Source organism: Leguminivora glycinivorella, chromosome 17 (assembly GCF_023078275.1).
Source record: "Leguminivora glycinivorella isolate SPB_JAAS2020 chromosome 17, LegGlyc_1.1, whole genome shotgun sequence".
In the NCBI taxonomy this organism is placed as follows: domain Eukaryota; kingdom Metazoa; phylum Arthropoda; class Insecta; order Lepidoptera; family Tortricidae; genus Leguminivora; species Leguminivora glycinivorella.
In genome coordinates, this window is record NC_062987.1 from 19,412,893 (window position 1) to 19,434,798 (window position 21,906).

The window sequence follows — 21,906 nt, forward strand, 5'->3', positions numbered from 1 at the left end:
ACCCTACACTGTGCTTGGCCCGACACGCTCTTGGCCGATTTTATTGGGAAAAGGGCAGAATACCGAAAGAAAAGTACCGATACAAAACTGAATGCACTCACACAGGAACATTTCCATCATCATTTGTACAGTCTGCAGCAGAACTTGCTAAGCGGGCTCACAATGAGCTTTGGCACGACCTTATCGTTATTAAGACTATAACGCTCGCTTGCTTAGCTACTTCTGATGCTGACTATATTAGGGCACAGAATATATAATAGTACAATTAGGGATAGATAGTTTAGAATATGCTACCTAAGGGCTAAGCAAATTCTAGCCATCCACTATAGGGCATTTCTCAGGAGGCGCGTTTTTACGTGTCCGGGGCAAAAAACGTCAGAACGGACTGTTCTAAAAATCTGAATTAATTCAGGCATAATCTATAGCCTCTGTTCTACTTGGTACACTATAAAATTATTTATTTATTATTTGTATAATATAAGTAATAAAATATTAAACGCGAAAAATTACCTTCGGTGGGCGTGTCCCGCACCCAGAATTTGCAAAACAAAAAATCATAACTCAAGATGGAGTTGTTGATCGCAGTTGATATAGATATTCACGTATAAGGTGTTAGTTAACCTATAATATTTTCTATATAAAAATAATATGTTAGCTAAACTTATCCAGTAAAGACAAATTTACGATGTGTCCCGGGCTAGTGACTGATTTCGGTGTAATTTGTTAAACATGACAGTACTCTTACAAATTAGTAGATCAGGGACATAGTGGCACAAATATAGTATGTTTTAGCTATTTTTTAACCATTCAGTGTAGAGGAGATGCAGTAGCGTTTCATAAAGGGGACTTTTAAAGGTTTCTCAGTCATTCGGTGGGTTTGGTCCCATGTTTTTTAAGATTCGGTGGTTCAATTTACTCTCACAGTTTTAGTGCATTTGTCGTTATGTAAGGTACTAATAAATCCTTGAAATGATGTTATTTCGGCATTATGACATCTCCTCTGTATCATGCATGCTATTTCAGTTATCTCCAAAAAAACGATAAAATTTGATATCAGTGGTGTTGATTTCCGTGGTTTCGGTGGATTTTTTGACCACCGATATCAAAAAAAGTGACCACCGACTTCGATTGCCGCGTTGTAAATTGGGTTTTGTTTATTATTTTCTAACATTTCATACTTAAATAGTAGGATATACTTTGTAAAAACATAAAACTATGTTTGTAAGCAAATTAAACCATAGTATGGGTACAAAATTCACTACTCGATAATGACTAGTATATTACCATGTTAAATTTAGTAAAATAGCGCGATTATGAGCCTTTTTACATGACCTGTCGTCAAATTAAATAATAAATTATATATAAAGTTGAAATGTGGAATAATGTGTAAAAAATTGAATTCCGTGGTGCAAATTGATTACAGTGCCCATACATAATTTCGGTGGTTTTAAAATGTCAGATTTCTTACAAATTATAAGGTTCTAATGGAGGCCTCCACCACCAATATTTTTTATATTTGGGCTAGATTTTAGTAAATAGACTGATGTATCAAAAAAGTAGTAAGTAAATAAAAATCAGCACCGAAATCAGGCACCGAACGTCATCTCTGAGAATCGCCCTATACTTGTCAGTTCTAATACATAGCTGTAAGAATGTATGCGATGCGCCTTCACCACCACGGTTGTGTCGTCAGCAAACAGTACCGTCATGCCTTCGGCAACAGAGGTAGGAAGGTCGTTTACGAATATTAGAAACAGGGTATTTCCAAGCGCAGAGCCTTGTGGTATGCCCAGGTCTAACATGCCGGCTTCAGAGTTAATGTTCTTGCCTTCTATTTTGACCTTAACCCTTGCAGAGGCGGGGCTATTAAAATCTATGCAGGCTTATTGTAGGACGATTCTATAATTTGTATTTTACATCACCACACCATTGTAGTAGTGCAGATTATTAATAGAATTAGGTTGTTTTGGTGTAAGCTGTAAGCTGTTAGTTTGGTTCTATATCGGAATCCCTAAACGTTTAACGTGTGTTTAGCATTATACAGTTAATAGGTACTTTTTGTAACTGAGGCAGTTGAAAATGAACATTGATCAGTTTACGAATAGTTTCAAATATCTAAGTCAAATTGTAAAACTTAAACAAATTGATTTAAACTAACACGATCTTAAACATGTTGTACTATCAAAAACAGGCTAAGTGGGTGTGATAACACTTTTCTGGAATTAGCAAACCTAATAGTTATCAATCAATGCCCCTTAGTCTATGAAGCCTTTGTGCAAATTTTCAGCTTTTTAAATCAACATCTTCAGCCTCCGCATTAGGTTTGAAATTTTGAAAATCTCATAAGTACAAACCTGAAAATTCAACTTTCAGATAAAAAAAATTTCGACAGAATTATGTTTAGTATATGTTATTGATACATATAATTATAAGAAACTACCAAAAATTGCCAAAATAGTGTCAAAACCGCCAAAGCTTGCCTAGTTTCAGTACCTACATTGGCCAAAATAGCCGCTAAAATACTGAACATTTGCGATTTTTAATGCTATTTTCGCAACTTTTGGTAGTTTCTTGTAATAATATGTATCAGTAATGTATACTGAACATAATACTACCGAAAAAAATGTTTAAAACTGAAAGTTGAATTTTCAAGCTTGTATGAGATTTTCAAAATTTAAAACCTAATGCGGAGGCTGAAGATATTGATTTAAAAAGCTGAAAATTTGCACAAAGGCTTCATAGACTAAGGGGCATTGATTGATAACTATTAGATTTGCTAATTCCAGAAAAGTGTTTTTTCGCTCCAACCTAGTGTATGTACATCAAGAAATCCTGGTGCGGTATAGGTACTTCAGGAGTTAGTGCTAGCAATGTGCCAAATGTGCGCCAAAATGCGGGAAATGTGCTCTTTAAACTCCAGAGATACTTATAAGAAATTAATGATACCCGCCATTCTGACGTAAGGTCGGCGGGTGCAATTTCAGTTCTAGCTAATGACTGCCTACTCAAGGGTGAAAGTGCTGCCTATGGTTAGTGCTCGCAATGTGCTTCCACATGTATGAAGCACAAACTAATTCAGAGAGTCGTTCGAGAGTAATATGGAATTGAATAAATATATCTATAAACGCCTGCTGAAATAAAATAGATCACTTTTTTGTGTAAAACGCGTATTGCTAGCACTAACCCTAGGCAGTACTTTCACCCTTGAGTAGGTAGCCATTAGCGAGAACTGGAAGGGACCTGACGTCAGAATGGCGGGTATTATTAATTTCTTAAATATCTCTGGAGTTTAAAGAGCACATTGATTGAATTTTGGCGCACATTTGGCACATTGCTAGCACTAACTCCTGAAGTATATCGCACCAAGATTGCTTGATGTACACCCGCCATTCTGACGATCATTTTAGGTAGGTACCTCTTAATCGAAAATCACATAATTTTGATTGTAATGATAAATATTAGACAATTTGTTTAATAGTTCAATAGTTCTTTATTTGCATACCATATAATTTTACAATAGGCACATATTATATGGACCCTGAAAAGGGTATAGCAAGAGTTGATACTTTACAATATCTTGTATCAGAAGTACTTAATAGCTAATTAGCTTATACTTATTATTTATTTATCCTAAAATGTAAAGAATATATGAAAATTAATAAAAGTTATATAAAGCTTTACGGGGCTTTCATTCATTCAATCATTTTAAGACAATAACACTAGGTTTAGGGCAGTATTTAACAACCTCATTTATGGGGCCCTATTTATCGCTTGCCTTTTCGGTTGTAATCGGTTCAGAAAATCACTTTTATCGATTTTTCACATCACTACTTCATAAAACCTTCTTGATATGATAATGCTTAAAGGACTTGCATCCAGGCCATAAATGTTATTTAAAAAAATGATATGATAATATAGCAACATTTTATTTTCCTATTTTGCTACAAGTGGAACTCGAGTGCAATACAAATCGTTCGACAGATACTTACTATGAAGTTCCGTCTCTTAGAACGTAGTGATTATATTCTCTTTGGTTTCAGTGCAAACATGAAAATAAAACTGTCTATGGTATGGTTCTTTGAAGCCTGGCCACTAAGACGAATCGAGCCGAGTTGAATCGAGTTCTCATACATTTGAATGCGATTCGACGCGTCGCCAATGAACGCAGCAGAAAACGAAGGAGTCTCGACTCTGCGAATTGGTTTGTTAAGTTGGTAGCAATGTATTTACTGAACTGTAACAGCTATATCGTGCTACTTCTACTAAATGTTTTCAGGGTATAGACTAGATAGACTTGTCCTGACATCTTTTATGTAGGGTTTTTAAGTTCTATGCACGACCTTGTAACTCACGAATAACAGTACGGGAGTAGAAAAACTATTTTTCGCCACACCACTGGTAAAGGCTTTCTTTGCTACTCGAAAACAGATAGAAAAATCGCATTTTATCCATAAGGGGGCAAAGTAATTTCATACAAATTTTAACTCGATGTCTTAATCTGGCTGCTAGATTTTATCTATAAATGATGATTTTTAATCAAAAATATTGAATAAATTGATGGATTTCATTTATTTTGATGTTTTATAGTCAGTATTTTGTTCGTGTTGTTGTGGTGAAAAATTTTGTGTTTCACTCGGTGGCAAAGTTTGTTTAACCTTCGTGCCTTGATACCACTCGCTACGCTCGCGGTTCAATATTGGAATCTTTCGCTTGCTCGGGTATCAATATTGGCACGTGCGGTTAAACAACTACTTTGCCCCCTTGTAAAACAAATAACAATTATTTTAAGCACAGTAAAGTTCCGAATTTTTGCAAGTTCGCCTAGCAACAGTGTTAAAGGCACTGTAATGAAATAACGAACCGACGAGACCTTTAGAATATATTTAGGGCTACGAACGTGACGGAAGCTGCCACCCTTTCTGCATGCCTAATCCTTCACATTCCTTTTTGCGTGATATAGTTAGGTTTATCCTATTACTGTATGTGTATTTATTTATTTATTTATTATTTATATATTATTTGCCATTGTCTTTATGGTACCTTTTACCCTCTTTAAGCATTTACTCAAAGGTTAACTGCCTCAATTTCTCAATGTATGCTTTTTTTTTATGTGTTTTTGTACAATAAAGAGGGTTTCTCTACTACGGGTTTCTTAGTAAGACAGACTTACGCCGTGTCTTGCGTGGGCGACGGTTGCGCGACCGTCGCGCGACCGTCGCCGTCGCGTCTCATACTTCCATATCGATAAGGTTTGATTTCGTATCGCGCGACCATCGCACGACCGTCGCCCACGCAAGCCACGGCGTTAGGCACGCCATAGACAGTCTGAAAAATTCATAATCTTAAAAAGATTTGTATGCAACCTGTCAGTTCAAACTGACAGAATTTTCAGATTGAACTGACAGATTGCATACAAATGTTTTTTAAGATTATGAATTTTTCAGACTGTCTGTGGCGTGCCTTAGCAGTTTCACACATTGTTCAGCGACTTTTTTTGATGACCAGTCTGGCCTAGCGCGCGCGGGTTCGAATCCCGGTTATGTAGGGTTTTAAAAATATCAATAAGTCCCTACTCATACCTACATATTAACACATTTTACGATACAATAAGTATTAATTAAGAAAGGCACCGTGACCTACAGAACAGACGTTAATTTATTCATCTACTGGAAACGAGGCCTATTTAGTAGTAGGTAATTATAGTAATTATAAATACCCGTAATGAAGAAAATTGTTTTATTTCAGACGACTATTAGGTTTGTCCTGATGTTTTGTATAATTATCTAATTTTATTATTAAGGTTAATTTACAAACAACTAGAAATTCATTAACCTAGAAAATTTTAATTGTTATTTGCATACCAAAAAAAACTACTTGAATTTAGAAACCTTTGTAACACAATAGAAGTTCAAAATAGGTTTTGTAATATGTGTATGTAATGTACTTGTACAAGTAAACGTTAAAATACCATACATACATACATATAATCAAACCTGTTTTCCCATAAAGGGGTAGGCAGAGCACATGAAACTACTCAAGTTTTAGTGCCACTCTTAGCAATTAATTACGGGGTAGAAAGAAATAGTTATTTGTTATACAAGAAACAAGTGTCTTAAATTTTAACGCCGAGTGTGGAATTGAAAAACGAGCAAGTGAAAGTTCATAGTTGAACCACGAGCGAAGCGAGTGGTTTTACCAAATCCTGAACTTGTTATTTGTTTTGACATGTGCCGAGAATAAAATACACCCGAGTGTAACACAAAACTTTCCCCACACTAATAAATTCATTTAAACTACAACGCAAAAAAAATGCGTTTATCACTGCTTCCAGTAGTTCCACAGGTGGTAAATCATCTTTATTACTAGATTCACCTACTTTTATTAATTTTAAAGCCGTTAATTTGACTTTATTCAAGGTCAAATTACTTTACACTAGTGGATAAAAACGCGTTTTTACCCGCTGGTATTAAAGGACAAAACACGTGTTTCCGAGCTAGTGAGGGGAAAACGAAATTATGACATTGCAGTGACGGGTTGCCAGCCTTTCATTTCATTTCATTTATTTGTTGTAGTCATGTGTAATAAAATTAAGATGTTACCAAAGACATATATAACTCCGTATAGACAGATAAAGTCTAAGAAAAAACGTACCTCAGTACCATACAGAAAAAGGTACGGTGGCCTAGATGGCATTACACCTTTGGGGTACGCTCATCTAGCTGAGCGGGGCGCTAATATTAATATTTGACATTTTAAAACATATCAAGCTAAGAATATGGGCCAAATTGTCAAAACTGAGGTTCAAAAGTTTTAAGCCTGTGTCAAGAGATGGCAGTCTATGCACTGTGATTACACATTTTACTTCGACAGTGACATTATCCGATCCGATATGGGATGTCGGACAGATATCATATACATTACAGGCGCCATCTTGGATTTTTTCTATTGAAATCCTTCCGACATCCGATATCGGATCGGATAATGTGAAAACGGCGTAACTCTCTATAATACTCGATCCTCTTTGATGTTACATAATAAGATACAAGTAAGGCCATGAGCCATATATGACACCACTGAACTTTATTATTATACAATAACAATTATAAACTGAAATAGTAAGTAAGTAAATATTCTTTATTGCACCATTTTACATGTTATATGTATACAGAATGTTTAATGAGAGTATAACTAGGTAACAACAGGCGGTCTTATCGCTAAAGAGCGATCTCTTCCAGACAACCTTAGGGTAGCTGGAAAAACGGAACAGAAACAAAAGTTAACAGGCAGTGCAAGAACAAAAAATATAGAGAAAACCAACACAAACACACATACATATATACCGAATACATAAATAAATATACCTTACATACACATAATACATACATACATACATAAATACAATAAATAAAAATGGCAACTTAAGATAGAGATAGATAGTATAATTTAAGCTGATTTTTGAAAATTGGAAGAGATTTTGCTAGTCTTAATTCTACTGGTAAGGAATTCCACAACCGTACAGCCCGGAAGGTAAAAGAGTTGCTATAGAATTTAGAAGTAGATGGTGGGGGAGCAAGAATATGAGTTTGAGAACATCTGATAGAAGAGAGAAACTTGAAACGCTCTTTGAGAAATAGATGCCATACACTAAAGAAAAAGCGATCAAACCCACTGGTGGCGAAGCCGGGAATCGAACCCGGGTTTCCAGCTATCCCGGCTGACATGTTCGACCGCTACACCACCCCGACGGCCGAGGTACCCGTCGGAATTTCTCTAGTGTATGTTATCTCTGAAGGCTAGGCGCCTTTGACCAACTCTAAGGGCGAGAAATTTGTGCTTGCACCTCCTATATGAATCCTTTTGCAGGATTACGATATAGCGAGAGAGATGGTGCTGCCATCTATCGAAAGACTATTTAATAAAATAATTAGATTTGTTCCCTACATCAATAACAATTAATTTAATGATTATATTAAACATATCCTACCCTAGGCCACAATTTAACCCATATAAATATCCCACAGTCGACTTCTACGACACCCACGGGAAGAAAGGGGGTGGTGAAATTATTAAAACACCATAATAATAACTAAACGCAATGGGAAAGAGGAACTGTACTAATAGGTATTAAATTATCATACAACATGGTACAATTATACTCTACATTCTAACATTTTCTAACATAACTTATCTCAATGTAATAAAGTACAAAACCGTAAACATACCGGTTACCTACTAGCATATGACCTTAAATGCGCCATACCAGTTTACCATCTTTTAGAAAGTGTTTCCTGTACTTTTCCCACACAAGTAACGTTTCACTTTGCATCTCTTTCTCTCCTTACACTATGGACCAGTCTTAACATACATCTTTGCGCATACACATGCTTTGAAAGTTTTTTGAGATTTCGTAGTTCTGTTTATTTAAGTTGTGATAAATGAATTAAAAATGGAGGATAATGAAAATGTAAGTACTCGGGTAGTTTTAATGCTTTTATTTGTATAGGCTTTCGTTTATGAAGAATATTATAGTATTTAAATAAGTACTTAAGTAAATTCATTAATTACAAAATTAAACTTTTGAAAAAACCCCCGACCGCGACATAGTGGACCGATTTTTATGAAACATGGCTAAGAACACTCCCGACTACTTAACTCAGATTTCAGACAAAAAAAACTAAATCAAAATCGGTTCATCCGTTCGAGAGCTACGATACCACAGACACACACACAGACAGACAGACAGACAAACAGACAGACAGACAGACACGTCAAACTTATAACACCCCGTCGTTTTTAGGGTTAAAAAGCAATAAGTTTTATATCTCACACAGGCAATGTCCGGTGGAGTAAAAGCCAATTGAACTAGGCCTGGCCTCTGTATCTTGGAGCAAATCTTGTGTTACAGTTACAGATAAGGTGCATCAGGGTAAGGAAAGGGGAATGTTGACATGATGGAAATAATGGAGATTTTTATGCGGCTTTCGTAATTAGACGGCTTTCGGAATTACCCTAATGCACCTCACTTTTTTGATTATACCTACTAATATATGTAGGTATTTAAATTTCTTATGAACTGAAGTAAATCCATACTATTATTATAAATAGGAAAGTGTGTGTCTGTTTGTTTGTCCGTCTTTCACAGCAAAACGGAGCTACGAATTGACATGATTGTTTAAGTGTAGATAGTTGAAGGGATGGTGAGTGACACAGGCTACTTTTTGTCTCTTTCTAAAGCGAGCGAAGCCGCGGGCAAAAGCTAGTTATAGTATATTTACATAATCAAAATATACAATAAAAATGTGTATACCTAACTTAAAATTTAGACTCCCCAAAATACTTTGGAAAGATATATATTTTTTTAGTTTTGTGTAGAGTCAGTAGTTTCTTTATGTGTAGCTATTATGATCCAAAACAAACATGTCAGGGTGGCTAGCCGAATGGCACAATCGCTCACGAAACGCTCACGAAACGAAGCGCTAGTAGATATCTATCTCTATCGCGCTTGCGTATTGGCGCGACAGAGCCAGCGGCGTATCGCTTTCGTTTGGCGTCGGACAAATGCCATTCGGCTACGGGGCCAGGTATCTAGGGTAAACTCGACTCATTCGGTGACACGCCTAATTCGGTGAAAGAACCAAAACCGGCCAAGAGCGTGTCGGGCCACGCTCAGTGTAGGGTTCCGTAGTTTTTCGTATTTTTCTCAAAAACTACTGAACCTATCAAGTTCGAAACAATTTTCCTAGAAAGTCTTAATAAAGTTCTACTTTTGTGATTTTATTCATATTTTTTAAACATATGGTTCAAAAGTTAGAGGGGGGGGGGGACGCACTTTTTTTTCCTTTAGGAGCGATTATATCCGAAAATATTGATATTATCAAAAAACGATCTTAGTAAACCCTTATTCATTTTTCAATACCTATCCAACAATATATCACACGTTAGGGTTGGAATGAAAAAAATATCAGCCCCCACTTTACTTGTATGGGGGGTACCCTAATAAAACATTTTTTTCCATTTTTTATTTTTGCACTTTGTTGGCGTGATTGATATACATATTGGTACCAAATTTCAGCTTTCTAGTGCTAACGGTTACTGAGATTATCCGCGGACGGACGGACGGACGGACGGACGGACGGACGGACGGACAGACAGACATGGCGAAACTATAAGGGTTCCTAGTTGACTACGGAACCCTAAAAATCGTCTTTCAGAATAGTGCTTCAAAGTTTGTATCACCGAATTAGGCGTGTCACCGAATCAGGCGAGTTTACCCTACTTGCGCAAATTTATCTGCGGGCGAAGCATGGAAATGTGATAGAGATAATTTGACAGTTAGGGTTCAATAAAATGACAGTAATTTTCGATATATATCGCTCTTAACATGCTGGCTCGTTAGAGTATGAAGTTAGTTATACATTTATAGCAGTAAGTGACCGAGCTGATAAACGTCAATTCGCATAACATGCTCGTTGGATACATTTGACAGATCGTCCCATTTTGACAGTTTGGGGAGTTAATTTTAACTAAGTGGTTCTGAGGTCACGATAAGCTTTATCGTCGAAGTAAAACTAGTGAATCGATCTATTTTAAAGTATAAATATCCGGTAAGCATCCGTTTTCCATGATTATATTGGAAGTTTATTAGTTAGAAAGTTCGGCTATGTATACTATTCTCATAATTTCTTTGCAGGAAAGTCAAATTATGCTATACCTACTCGACGCCGCTGTAGAAGAAAATTTAGTCGAAAATTCCAATTCAAGAGACGCTCGCAACCCGTCTGATAAGTACGATGAAGAAATGGCATAAATAAGTATTTACAGAGTGCATTTACAGAGGTGACAGTGCATTTCACATTCCCCAACTTAACGCCGAGAATCACAAATCTAACAACCATGATGGATTACCTAGTGCCCTAAGGTAAAGCTACTTATAAAATTGACATGATTGCAGTGTATCTAGTTAAGTAAATACATTCATGATGCCTAACTAATGTTAATGTAAAAGTTTGTGTGTTAGAGACAGACAGAGCTGCTTCAAGCAAACATCATCATTTCACAAAACTCCCACATAGCATAGCATCATCATTGTTATCAAAAGCACTTCAAAAGTATCTTTGCCATACCTACTCTAATATATCTGTTGATCAAACACACAAAATCAGCTATTACTTTGGCAAAAAAATTATTTATTCATATCCCAAGGAGAAATATCAACTTGAAAAAATTGCAGCTGTTCTGATTACTTATTTGTTTTAATGATAGATCTATGGGACTAAATTGGATCCAAATTACCAGAATAGTAGGTATTTGTCAGCAGCGGCTGGTTCATACAAGCCGATTCCCACCGGCTTGCCTATAGTAAAGTACCTAATGTTAAGACAGGTTTCTTTTTGCTAAGTGTTGCCTTGCAGAAATTTTCACCAGCTGCCACTGGTATTTGTACAAGGCTTTTTTATTTTATTTTACATATTTTACTAATTTGTTTTAGGTTCTTAATTACCTATCCACCCTAGCAGAGCTAGTGCCAACTACCAACACAAGACTAGACAAGATTATGGCTCATCCATTTGGTAGACTACTGTGATATGACCCAGCATCTCCATCAATTGACATTGTACATATCTGCTGTCAACAGAAGGCAAGTAAGTCATTTGAGTACCTACTAAACCATTAGACATAAAAAAATAATTAGCACTATCACTATAAGTACCTATTAATTGTGCAGTGAGATAGGTAGGTAGCTATTGTTTGGTTGATATGTTAATCAGTTACCTCTGAGAATGAAAGTCTTTAGTACCTTGTTTACAAAGGATATGTATTGCCCCGTAAATGATTTAATAGCTAAGTTTAAGCAGGTTTATAATTTGTAAACTTGATTGCAATTATCCTTTTTATTAAACTGTTTATCATCATCATCCTCCTTGCGTTATCCCGGTTTTGCCACGGCTCATGGGAGCCTGGGGTCCGCTTTGACAACTAATCCCAAGATTTGGCATAGGCACTAGTTTTTACGAAAGCGACTGCCATCTGACCTTCCAACCCGAAGGGTTAACTAGACCTTATTGGAATTAGTCCGGTTTCCTCACTTCACCGAAAAGTGACTGGAAAATATCAAATGACATTTCGCACATAAGTTTCGAAAAACTCATTGGTACGATCCGGGGTTCGAACCCGCGACCTCCGGATCGAAAGTCGCAGGCTCTTACCGCCAGTCCACCAGCGCGTTATTATTAAACTGTTTATATTAAATTAAAATTAGGTATAAATTTAGACAAACTCACACAATGGAGAACAACTATTTATGATTAATTTTACACTGTTACAGTGTGTTTATTCTGTTCCAGTGGATTCTAATTGTATAGGAGTACTTATGCTGTAGTTTTAACACTTTCACAGAATATACCATCATTTATTTTATGAAAATAAAGTTATTATCTAGGTCAGTTAAGGCAATTCAATCATCATGTTCCCTTTATGTAAGGTATCAACTCACTTTCAAGTTTACTCTCTCCTCCCACCAGACACGTTGTCCCTGTTTCTTTTTATATTGATAATTTGCCATATTTTTTGAACCAAGTAGGTACAACCTAAAAATAGACTTCTTGTGTGACAATAATTTCTAAACTGCTGCTTACATTTACACTAATTAGCATCCTAGACCACTCTAGAACCCCTTCTTATTGATACTGTGCTTTATTTGCTATATAAGTCAGTTTGAATTTTACTGTAAAAGGATCCTACCGTGGCCTAGGATTCAGATTGGTTGCCTGTACCTGTTTCTTTTTTATTCTTCCAGAAAATTCGTGGTTCAAGAGGAACTATGGAAGAGGTGCCTCTCGGCCTATCTAAGCATGATGCAATGCTGCAACTGCTGGCTGTTGTCAAGAGCTGGCGTGCGAGCGTACACAATAAACAATTATTTAGGACATTATTTTGTTTTACTATCACACTGCATACAGCCTTAATAAAATCTGATAGTCACCTCTGTGCCGGCGAGAATATTGAAATAGGTAAATAATACAATTTCCAAAATAAAATATTTTTTTTATTTGACAAAAAACATTAGTATGTAAATTTCAGGTACAGTAGGTGTAAAATGTACTTAAGACATTTGTATATGGGTTCTGAGTTTAAATGTACTGTACTGTTGTGTTACAAAACCCAGAAAAATATAAATTAAAGAAAATAAGTACCATTTATTACTGACATTTGTACACTATTTTTCATCATAGAAATGTACATAATCTTTGTCTAAATCTAATGTCTAAAATAGGCCCTTAAGGCATTGTATCCCTCGCTGTACCGCAATGCTGATAAGTTGTGTGAGGAAGTCGCCAGCTCTTCGGTCATTGAAATTAAGTTCTGCACTGTTAAAACTTTCACAAGTTCAGATAACTGGAAATTAGAGCCATTCTCCATATATTTCCATATTTTTTATGGATGTCGTATAAAAATATTGAATTAATAATCTTTATTGTCGCAACTTAATACAGTTTATATAAAGTAACGAAGAAGTGCAAAAACAAACTAATCTAACAAGTAACCTTTCTTAGGTGCAGCTCTATTAGTTTTGAGCGTTGCGAGGGTTTCAAGGCACAATGGTTATACAAATTTTGCCCCGACGGAAACACCAATTTTTTCACCACAGCAATACGAGGAAAATACTAACTGTACCTAAATCAAAATCATCAATTTATTAAACATATGCGAGTAGGTATGATATGATTCAAAAACACCATACCTACTTAAAAGGCAAAATCTACCAGCCAGCATAGGACAAGTTAAAATCTGTATGAAACAACTTTGCAATCTTGCGGATAAAATTCACTTTCTCATCCGTTTTTTGGAGAATTAAGAGAGCTTCTACCAGTTGGTGTGGTGAAAAAAGAATTTTGTATTTTAAAGTTTAGAAAAATGCAAAACACATCCACTTTATAGTATTTGAAATAAAATACAAAATAGTTTTTAATAAAAGTATTTAAAATTGAAAATAGGTATTTTATACTTGTATTTCAAATACATTCATTTCTAATAATTAATATCTCTCATTAGATCGACATCAACTTCTTGTGTTTCCTCGACATCTTGAGTGTTTTCTAATATACCGTGACTGAAACAAAAACAAAATAAATTAAATTAGAGAGGTCACCTTTTATGGTAACTTTAATGATGAATAACCATCTTAAATAAGTCATATGATGTAAGTATATAATATTCAAAATAAACAACCATGGTTCCGGGACAAATATACACATACAATCCCTAGAATATCTGCTTAGAAGGTAGGGTCACTATGCGCTAAGCCAAACTGGTCATTAGACCCTTTAGCACAACTTGCCTACTTGCCTAGTCGCGCGCACCAGTCCATACATCAAACGCGACTTCAAGTATGGACTCGCGCGCGACAGGGCAAGTTGTGCTAGAGGGGCTGTTACATGTTTATGAATCATCATCATCCTCCTTGCGTTATCCCGGCGTTTGCCATGGCTCAAGGAAGCCTGGGGTCCGCTTTGCCAACTAATCCCAAGATTTGGCGTAGGCACTAGTTTTTACGAAAGCGATTGCCATCTGACCTTCCAACCCGAAGGGTGACTAGGCCTTATTGGGATTAGTCCGGTTTCCTCACGATGTTGAATAAAGGACTTAACATACATACATACAATCACGCCTGTATTCCATAAAGGGGTAGGCAGAGCACATGAAACCACTAAAGCTTCAGGGCCACTCTTGGCAAATAAGGGGTTAAAAGAAAACGAAACTGTGGCATTGCAGTGAAAGGTTGCCAGCCTCTTGCCTACACCACAATTTAACCCATATCCCATAGTCGCCTTCTACAACACCCACGGGAAGAAAGGGGTTGGTGAAATTCTTAACCCGTCACCACGCACGCACGCTAAAGGGCTTAATTATTACAAAAGTAACACTCACACTTATAACTTTTCTGGATCTATTTCAAACTATTTCAAACAAGTTGGTTTTATGGCATTTAGTTCAATTACACCTTACTGGTTCAGTGTTACATTGTTTTTCTTTTTCTGCAGCTGTAGAAAGTATGACAAGAAGGAGCCACATCATATTTAACTATGCAATGGTAGCCTGCAACAATTATTAGAAACTGGATTTGGGAAAATATATATATGATTAACAAGAGACATTTATTATAGTTATTATGTATCAATTAAGTTATGATATTAAAACCGAAATAAATTATACATATGAAAGAAAAAGTGACCAAGGCCTCTAGTGCTTGAGGCAATAGATTACAATTTGACTTGTGTTAATTAGAATTAAGTTATGGAAGTTTATTCTGCCTTTATGCGCTATCATTCTTTCAATTATAAATTTTAAGAATTATCTGTTTGAAATATCATTCAGTTTTTTTTCTATATTGGTCAGCTAGTAGCTACATAACCATTAAAAATTATAGTATTCGCATGAGATGACCGGTCTGGCCTAGCGGGTAGTGACCCTGCTCACTAAGCCGCGGTCCTGGGTTTGACTCCCGGTAAAGGCATTTACTTGTGTGATGGGCACGGATATTGGTTCCCAAGTCATGGATTTGTTGATATGTATATAAGTATTTGTATATTATATATATCATTGTCTGAGTACCTACAACACAAGCCGTCTTGAGCGTAACATGGGACTCAGTCAATATGTGTAAGAACATCCTATAATATTTATAAATATTTAATTTATGTACCTCATTCCATGCTCTAGGTACTCTATGCCAGAGCCTTGTAGTGCCCGCTGTTGTTGAGTATATATCATGCCCACTTAAAATTGGTTTGTGTCATGGCATTTCACATCTCTCGCGGTAAGCCTAGCAACATTCCTTGTTGGCTCCTTGGTATGTTTGCAGCATACCCTGACTGAATTGCTCACAGGAAATTCGCCGTCGCTAGACGTCGATTGAAACACAGTCTGGCTCTGTCGCGCCAATATTGAAGAGCGATAGAAATAACGATATTATCGTAAACGTTTGTGCTCCCGGGTACGTATCCTCTTAAATATTTCACTATCATTCTCCTGCCCGCTTGTCCGTCTTGCATCAACTGAAAATATAACAAAAGCAATTAATAATGTAACAAACTACAAGAACCCAAATATTACCATTAATATACTAAGTATTGTTATTTCATTAAACTTACCATTTTTGGTGGAATTCCTTTAGTTTTTACAACACACAACTTACTTTCATCTTTGACTTCTATGTTTTTCGGGTGTATGTGACATTTGTCAATATGTCAAATCAAACTTTGACAGGTGTCACAGCTGTCAATTTGAAAAATCCGTGCATTTTATTGTTCCAAAACACATCCCGCAATGAAATAAAGGCAGCTATTGAACGGATTTTTATAAAAGACAACAGTGGTCACTCACACACTTATCATTTATCTATCGACGCGTTCATTTTATTAAACCCCGATTTATAACTTTAGTATGCTTTGAGCTACAATATAATTCCACTTTCGGTAGACGATAGAGATATATTTAATGACAGACCATAATTGCCCTGCTGAAATAACATTTTAATTTATTTAATAATGTGTTGGATCACAAATGTTGCGATGTTCATAAATTTAGTTCATAAATTCACATTGAAATGAAAGTCGCTGTAGCCAAAGTTATACATAATGCTAATTAAATTTCAGAATATTATTCACAATATTCCAAGAAATACCATCACACCAATATTCATTGATAAACTTGAAAAGTTTCAGAATAAAAATGCAAATGATCCCGTGACATGAATGATCATTCAGTTCTTAACACAAAATTATTTATTTACAGGTCAACCAAATAACGGAAAACCAACGAGCGAGCTACAAGGCCAAAGATGAAAAAAACAAAAAAGACACCAAAGACTCAAACGCAAGCATTTTTCTCCTAATTTGTATAATCGGCGTGTCTTTAGGCATCTTATTAGAAATACTAAACATTCAAAATAGATCGTGCAAAGATGAAGCAAATAAGACTGTCAACAGATACTGGGTGTATTCTGCCTACAGCGACGTTGAAAATAGAAACGGTCTTCTCAAACACGTGCATTTAGTTCTAGAAAGAATTGGTTACGAAAAAAGCACGAATCAAACCCCATGGGACCTCCTTTGGTCCCACGATTACCCATTCAGAGTGTTATATCCCAATTTACACAAATTAAAGCCACATCAGAAGGTGAACCACTTTCCTGGCACAGGTTTTATAACCAACAAAGTAGATCTAGCGACCACAGACTATAAATATATCCCGAAAGCTTTCAAACTGCCACTGAGCAAAGAAGACTTTTTAAAATATGCAGCTGAAAACAAAAACGCGTTATTTGTAGAAAAACATAACCAACACAGACAAGTGTATTTGAAAAATGTGAGTGAAATTGACTTGTCAAATGGGGAAAGTTTCGTGCAGGAGTATGTGCAGAAACCGTTCTTGGTGGATGGACACAAGTTCGATATTGGTGTGTACGTGGTGCTGACATCGGTGAATCCTTTGAGGGTGTATTGGTACAAAGGAGATGTTCTGTTCCGGTGAGTGATTACCTTATTTAACACAGAATGTATAGTCAATCTAAGTTAGCAGTGATTTTGACAGCCCCGCGCGTGCAAATGTTATTTTAATTTAAAGTTCAAACTTCTATTAAATTATGAATTTTGCTTGTCGAAATCGTTGCTAGCATAGCGTTATCAGAGTTAAAGGTGTTTCTCTCGTTAAAATATTTGACTATTGATATGATCCTTACTGCGTAGGTAAATTATTTAGAGCAAAAAACTATTTAGAGCAAAATCGACCTAATTAAACACGTTTTGAGCATTTCTTTTTTTTTGCCACTTTTATAAAGTGTAATATTTTTGAAAAATAAAATGCTATTTCTACTCAGAATTACTAGCTTTTTCAATCCCAGTAGTTAAAAAACATTGTCCCATAAATTTTTTCCAATTTTGTTACCATTTTCCGTACATGTTGTATGGGGTAACAAAAGAGTCGATTTCGTAAAAAAAACTAGTATGGAAATTCTGGGACACTTTTTGTCTCCCAGTGAGATTGAAAGTACTCGTGATTCTGAGTACAATTGACCTAAAATGCCGGGAAAACAATCAAACATTTTGAATTGGCAAAAACCTAATTAAAAACCATTGAGTCCGTGCCTAGCCGAATTAATGACAATCGTTGTCGCTAGATGCCGATCGAAACACAGTCTGACTCCGTCGCGCCAATACGGATTCTCACTGAGAGATGTCGCGTCTGTACTTTCACATGCTCTATGCCTCTGTTATAACAAGATCTCTACAGCGGTAATTAACCTAAGGTACTGAATTAAACAGTATTTCTTACGGTGGAATATTTTTATGGTCTAATTAATAACGAGCGCCTAAAATTAACTAGATTTCAGAATTATTTGCAAAGGTATTTCTGACTGGTTAAATAATACATGAGAGGTATTCTTAGGTATACATTATTTATGAAGATCTGTAGTTACAGGGTTATTGAACTCATAATATCTTCTACTGAATTATAGATGGCCCCACGCGGTAACTACAACCTAGGACCAAATAAAAATGATTGCTTTTCCTCGAATTTTGTGAGAAATTGATTAGCAGGGAGCTAGTAAGTTAAATAAATATTATAGGACATTCTTACACAGATACTAACCACAAAATTAAAATTTTGAAAAAACCCGCGACCGCGACATAGATTTTCATGAAACATGGCTAAGAAGTCTAAGAACACTCCCGACTAACTCAGCTTTCAGACAAAAAAAACTAAATCTAAATCGGTTCGTCCGTTCGGGAGCTACGATGCCACAGACAGACACACACACAGACAGACAGACAGACACGTCAAGTTTATAACACCCCGTCGTTTTTGCGTCGGGTGTTAAAAATTGACGCGCGAAAGCTGTATCGTGCCAAACACGCTTAACATACCAAATGCATCTGCGCAGTCATATATACCATAGATCAAGCACATCCCAAATGTCGTTTTTACTCGCAGCTTGCAGCTTTCGGGCGTCAATTTTTGTAAGTTGAAGTCAATCAAAACATAAAAAATGCCTCGTTACGTGATATTCAATTGCAACAACACAAAAATTATGAACAATCAAGAGCCTGAGACATATTTAAAATTACAGGCAAGAAACAACTTCAGTACAAAATTTGACACGCTCGGCCCCTATACAAATAGATGAACTTGTTTCTTCTATATAAATAAAGTTCTGTGCATCTGCGTATGGTTTATAAATATGAAATCTGTGGATTTGCTTCTTCAGATACTGCCCCGCAAAGTACCACCCCTTCGACCCGTCAGTGCTGGATAAGTACGTGATCGGTGACGATTACCTGCCGACGTGGAAGGTGCCTTCGCTGGCTCACAGCTACACTGAGCTTGGGTTCAGCATGAAGGATGCTTTCGACATCTATGCCACGTCTAAGGTAAGTTAAAAGTACTTAAAAGTAATGTCGTCATCGTTTCAGCCGCTAATCTGAAAATCAGCGCTAGGCGCGCGACAGTATCGAGCTACCTAAATTTTATTGCATATTGTCACTAGATGGAGCTGCCACTATCTACAGTATACTGCCAACGAAACGGTGCGATTGTGTGCGTTCCGTTCATTGAGATATATGTACTACGTACTATAGGCGACGTTGCCAGACGGGAACTCTGCACAAGCTGACAAATGCGCGGAGTGCGCGAAGCGGTAATTTACGCGTAGAGTAGTAAGTCCACCATCAGATGTGACACATTATTATATTCCGCCTGTCAAAATTATTTATTTATTTATTTACAACTTAAAAAATACAAAGTAAGCGATCACTGCCACCCATGGACACCCGAAACACCAGGGGTGTTGGAGGTGCGTTGCCGGCCTTTAAGATGGGTGTACGCTCTTTTCTTGAAGATTTATCTTCTTTAAAATACAAATATATACTTATATATATAATAATATATAATATAGTGCGGTCAGTTTTTTTGGACAAAGCGTATCCATTGTTCTCTTTTTTCATGACCAGGCCAAAGAAAACAGCAAAAAGTGAGCGTGCTAAGAATACAATTTTACTCAATAACTATTAACAATCAATAAACAAATTAACTTTTTTTTATATTATAGTAACATAATTCATAAAGTAGTAAGTAGTTACCTAATAATTTTCCAAATTGAAATAAATATATTTCGCAAATCTATTAGAGGTGAAACACATTAGTAGGAACAATGAAAATGGCACATCTGCGCGGTTAAGTTTTTAGTCTATGATTGCGTCACCAAAATCGCGGAAGCCTCGCTCCCGCTCGCGTGTTCGTAGAATATTCAGCTGTCGTGTCGGCCGATAATATTTGTTTGTGTGCGTTAATAATGTAGGTATACGTTTGTAGTAGTGTGCGTGACAAAAATGTCTATTAAAGAGCTGCCAATGATCGAAATTCAAATTAGTTGAACAATTTCCATTGAAAAAAAAAGTTTGTAATGCATCGGTCCGAATTGCGGATACTAGTTTTATCATCTTTTAGTAGATATAATTGAATGTAAAATTATTTATTTTGCCTGACGCTCTTGAGTATTTTTTATGCCGTTATTTTAATTTTACAATATAATATTTGGAATATAGTGCTTATAATTATTAAATATAAAACATTTTTTAAATACTTTTTGTTACAAAATCATACTTCATTGATTTGGAACAACGCTTTTTATCGGACCTACATCCGACACTATCGGAAGCGTTTATCGGATGTAGGATGTCGATCTGACACCCGATATCCGATCGGATAATGTGAAAACGGCCTAAGCATTCACCGTTAGTGCGTTTTCACATTATCCGATCCGATATCGGATGTAGGACCGATATCCCATACATTGAAGACGCCATCTTTGATTTTTGCCTTTGAAATCCTTCCGACATTTGCCACATGCACGACCGATGCGATGCATGCGAAATCAAACCTTATCGATATGGAAGTATGAGACGCGACGATTGCCGACTGGCTAGGATTTCCGAACGCACACGAATGCGCGCTCGGTCGCCGATCTGCGGCGGAGTGGGCCGAGACCTCGACGCGACGCCGTCAGCAACTACCTAGGTAGTAAATAGTCAAGAGCGTTTGTATGGAGAATTAACTCCTCCTGTATCGTCTTAAGGATGAAATGGTGATTTTAGTATGTATGCGATTTAGGCTGATTTTTTCAGAGTCAGTAATTATTTTAAGTTTAAACATTTTACTGTAGGGGCGAATAGTGTACCTTTCTAATAGTCAGTAAAACCAGAGTCAAACTTTTCATATACTAATATAATTAACCAATAATCATTATATTTTTATAAAAATGATTTAGCCTATTTAGCTTCTAACCACATAATATATTATAGTACAACTAATTTAGTGTTAGAGGTAATATCGATGTCAAATATTTTTTTAAATATTTTCCCAGACTCAGGAAACCTTCGCCTATCATAGGGGGCGTCCATTAATCGCGTCATACTGCATAGGGGGGAGGGGGTCATGAAAAAATCACCAAATATCACCATGGGGGGTGGGGGGTTAGGAACATATCACGTGTATTTTTTTGTTACACTAACGTAAAGAAAAAAACATATTTCTGAGCTATTTTTATATCAACTTTTACAGTCAGAACTTGCGTTGTGCAGTACAAAGAGAACAGAATATAATAGAATATAATTTATTCGTGAACACAGTCAAGATTAATTACACATTACAACACAAACAGAAAGGAATGAAGTGCCACGAAATGGCCTCATCTCAGCGTGTTGCTGGTGATTTCCAGCGCTGATCTTCCGATGAGACCATCAAGTGAGAAAAAAAGAGCTGTGTGCAGTCGGTTCTTTTTAATTCTCAAAGATTCTTTTAGTTTGCCCTCATCACGTGTACACGGACAGTCGGTTATAGACGGTCAAC

The 21,906-nt window shown here is 36.4% G+C and overlaps 1 protein-coding gene and 2 long non-coding RNA genes across 4 annotated transcripts in view; 2 read left to right on the plus strand and 1 right to left on the minus strand.

Annotated features, from left to right (window-relative positions):
• The first annotated feature begins 8,360 nt into the window (after positions 1–8,360).
• Positions 8,361–21,906, plus strand: part of LOC125235394 (probable tubulin polyglutamylase ttll-15) — a 36,079-nt gene continuing 22,533 nt past the window's right edge. Inside the window, exons 1-3 of the mRNA XM_048141945.1 lie at positions 8,361–8,464; positions 16,795–17,528; positions 19,268–19,430. Coding sequence (XP_047997902.1) covers positions 8,447–8,464; positions 16,795–17,528; positions 19,268–19,430 — 915 coding nt within the window. The 5' untranslated portion in view covers positions 8,361–8,446. The remainder of the gene's footprint in view (positions 8,465–16,794; positions 17,529–19,267; positions 19,431–21,906) is intronic.
• Positions 10,300–12,928, plus strand: LOC125235395. Of its 2 annotated transcripts, XR_007178080.1 has the most exons (4): positions 10,300–10,604; positions 10,691–10,918; positions 11,489–11,642; positions 12,797–12,928. It is a non-coding gene; the product is annotated as an uncharacterized LOC125235395 (long non-coding RNA). The 2 variants fall into 2 exon arrangements; XR_007178079.1 differs by having other exon boundaries at positions 10,300–10,918.
• On the minus strand, positions 14,877–16,520 carry LOC125235396. The gene is made up of 3 exons (XR_007178081.1): positions 16,152–16,520; positions 15,704–16,055; positions 14,877–15,096 (listed from the first exon to the last, which is right to left on the minus strand). It is a non-coding gene; the product is annotated as an uncharacterized LOC125235396 (long non-coding RNA).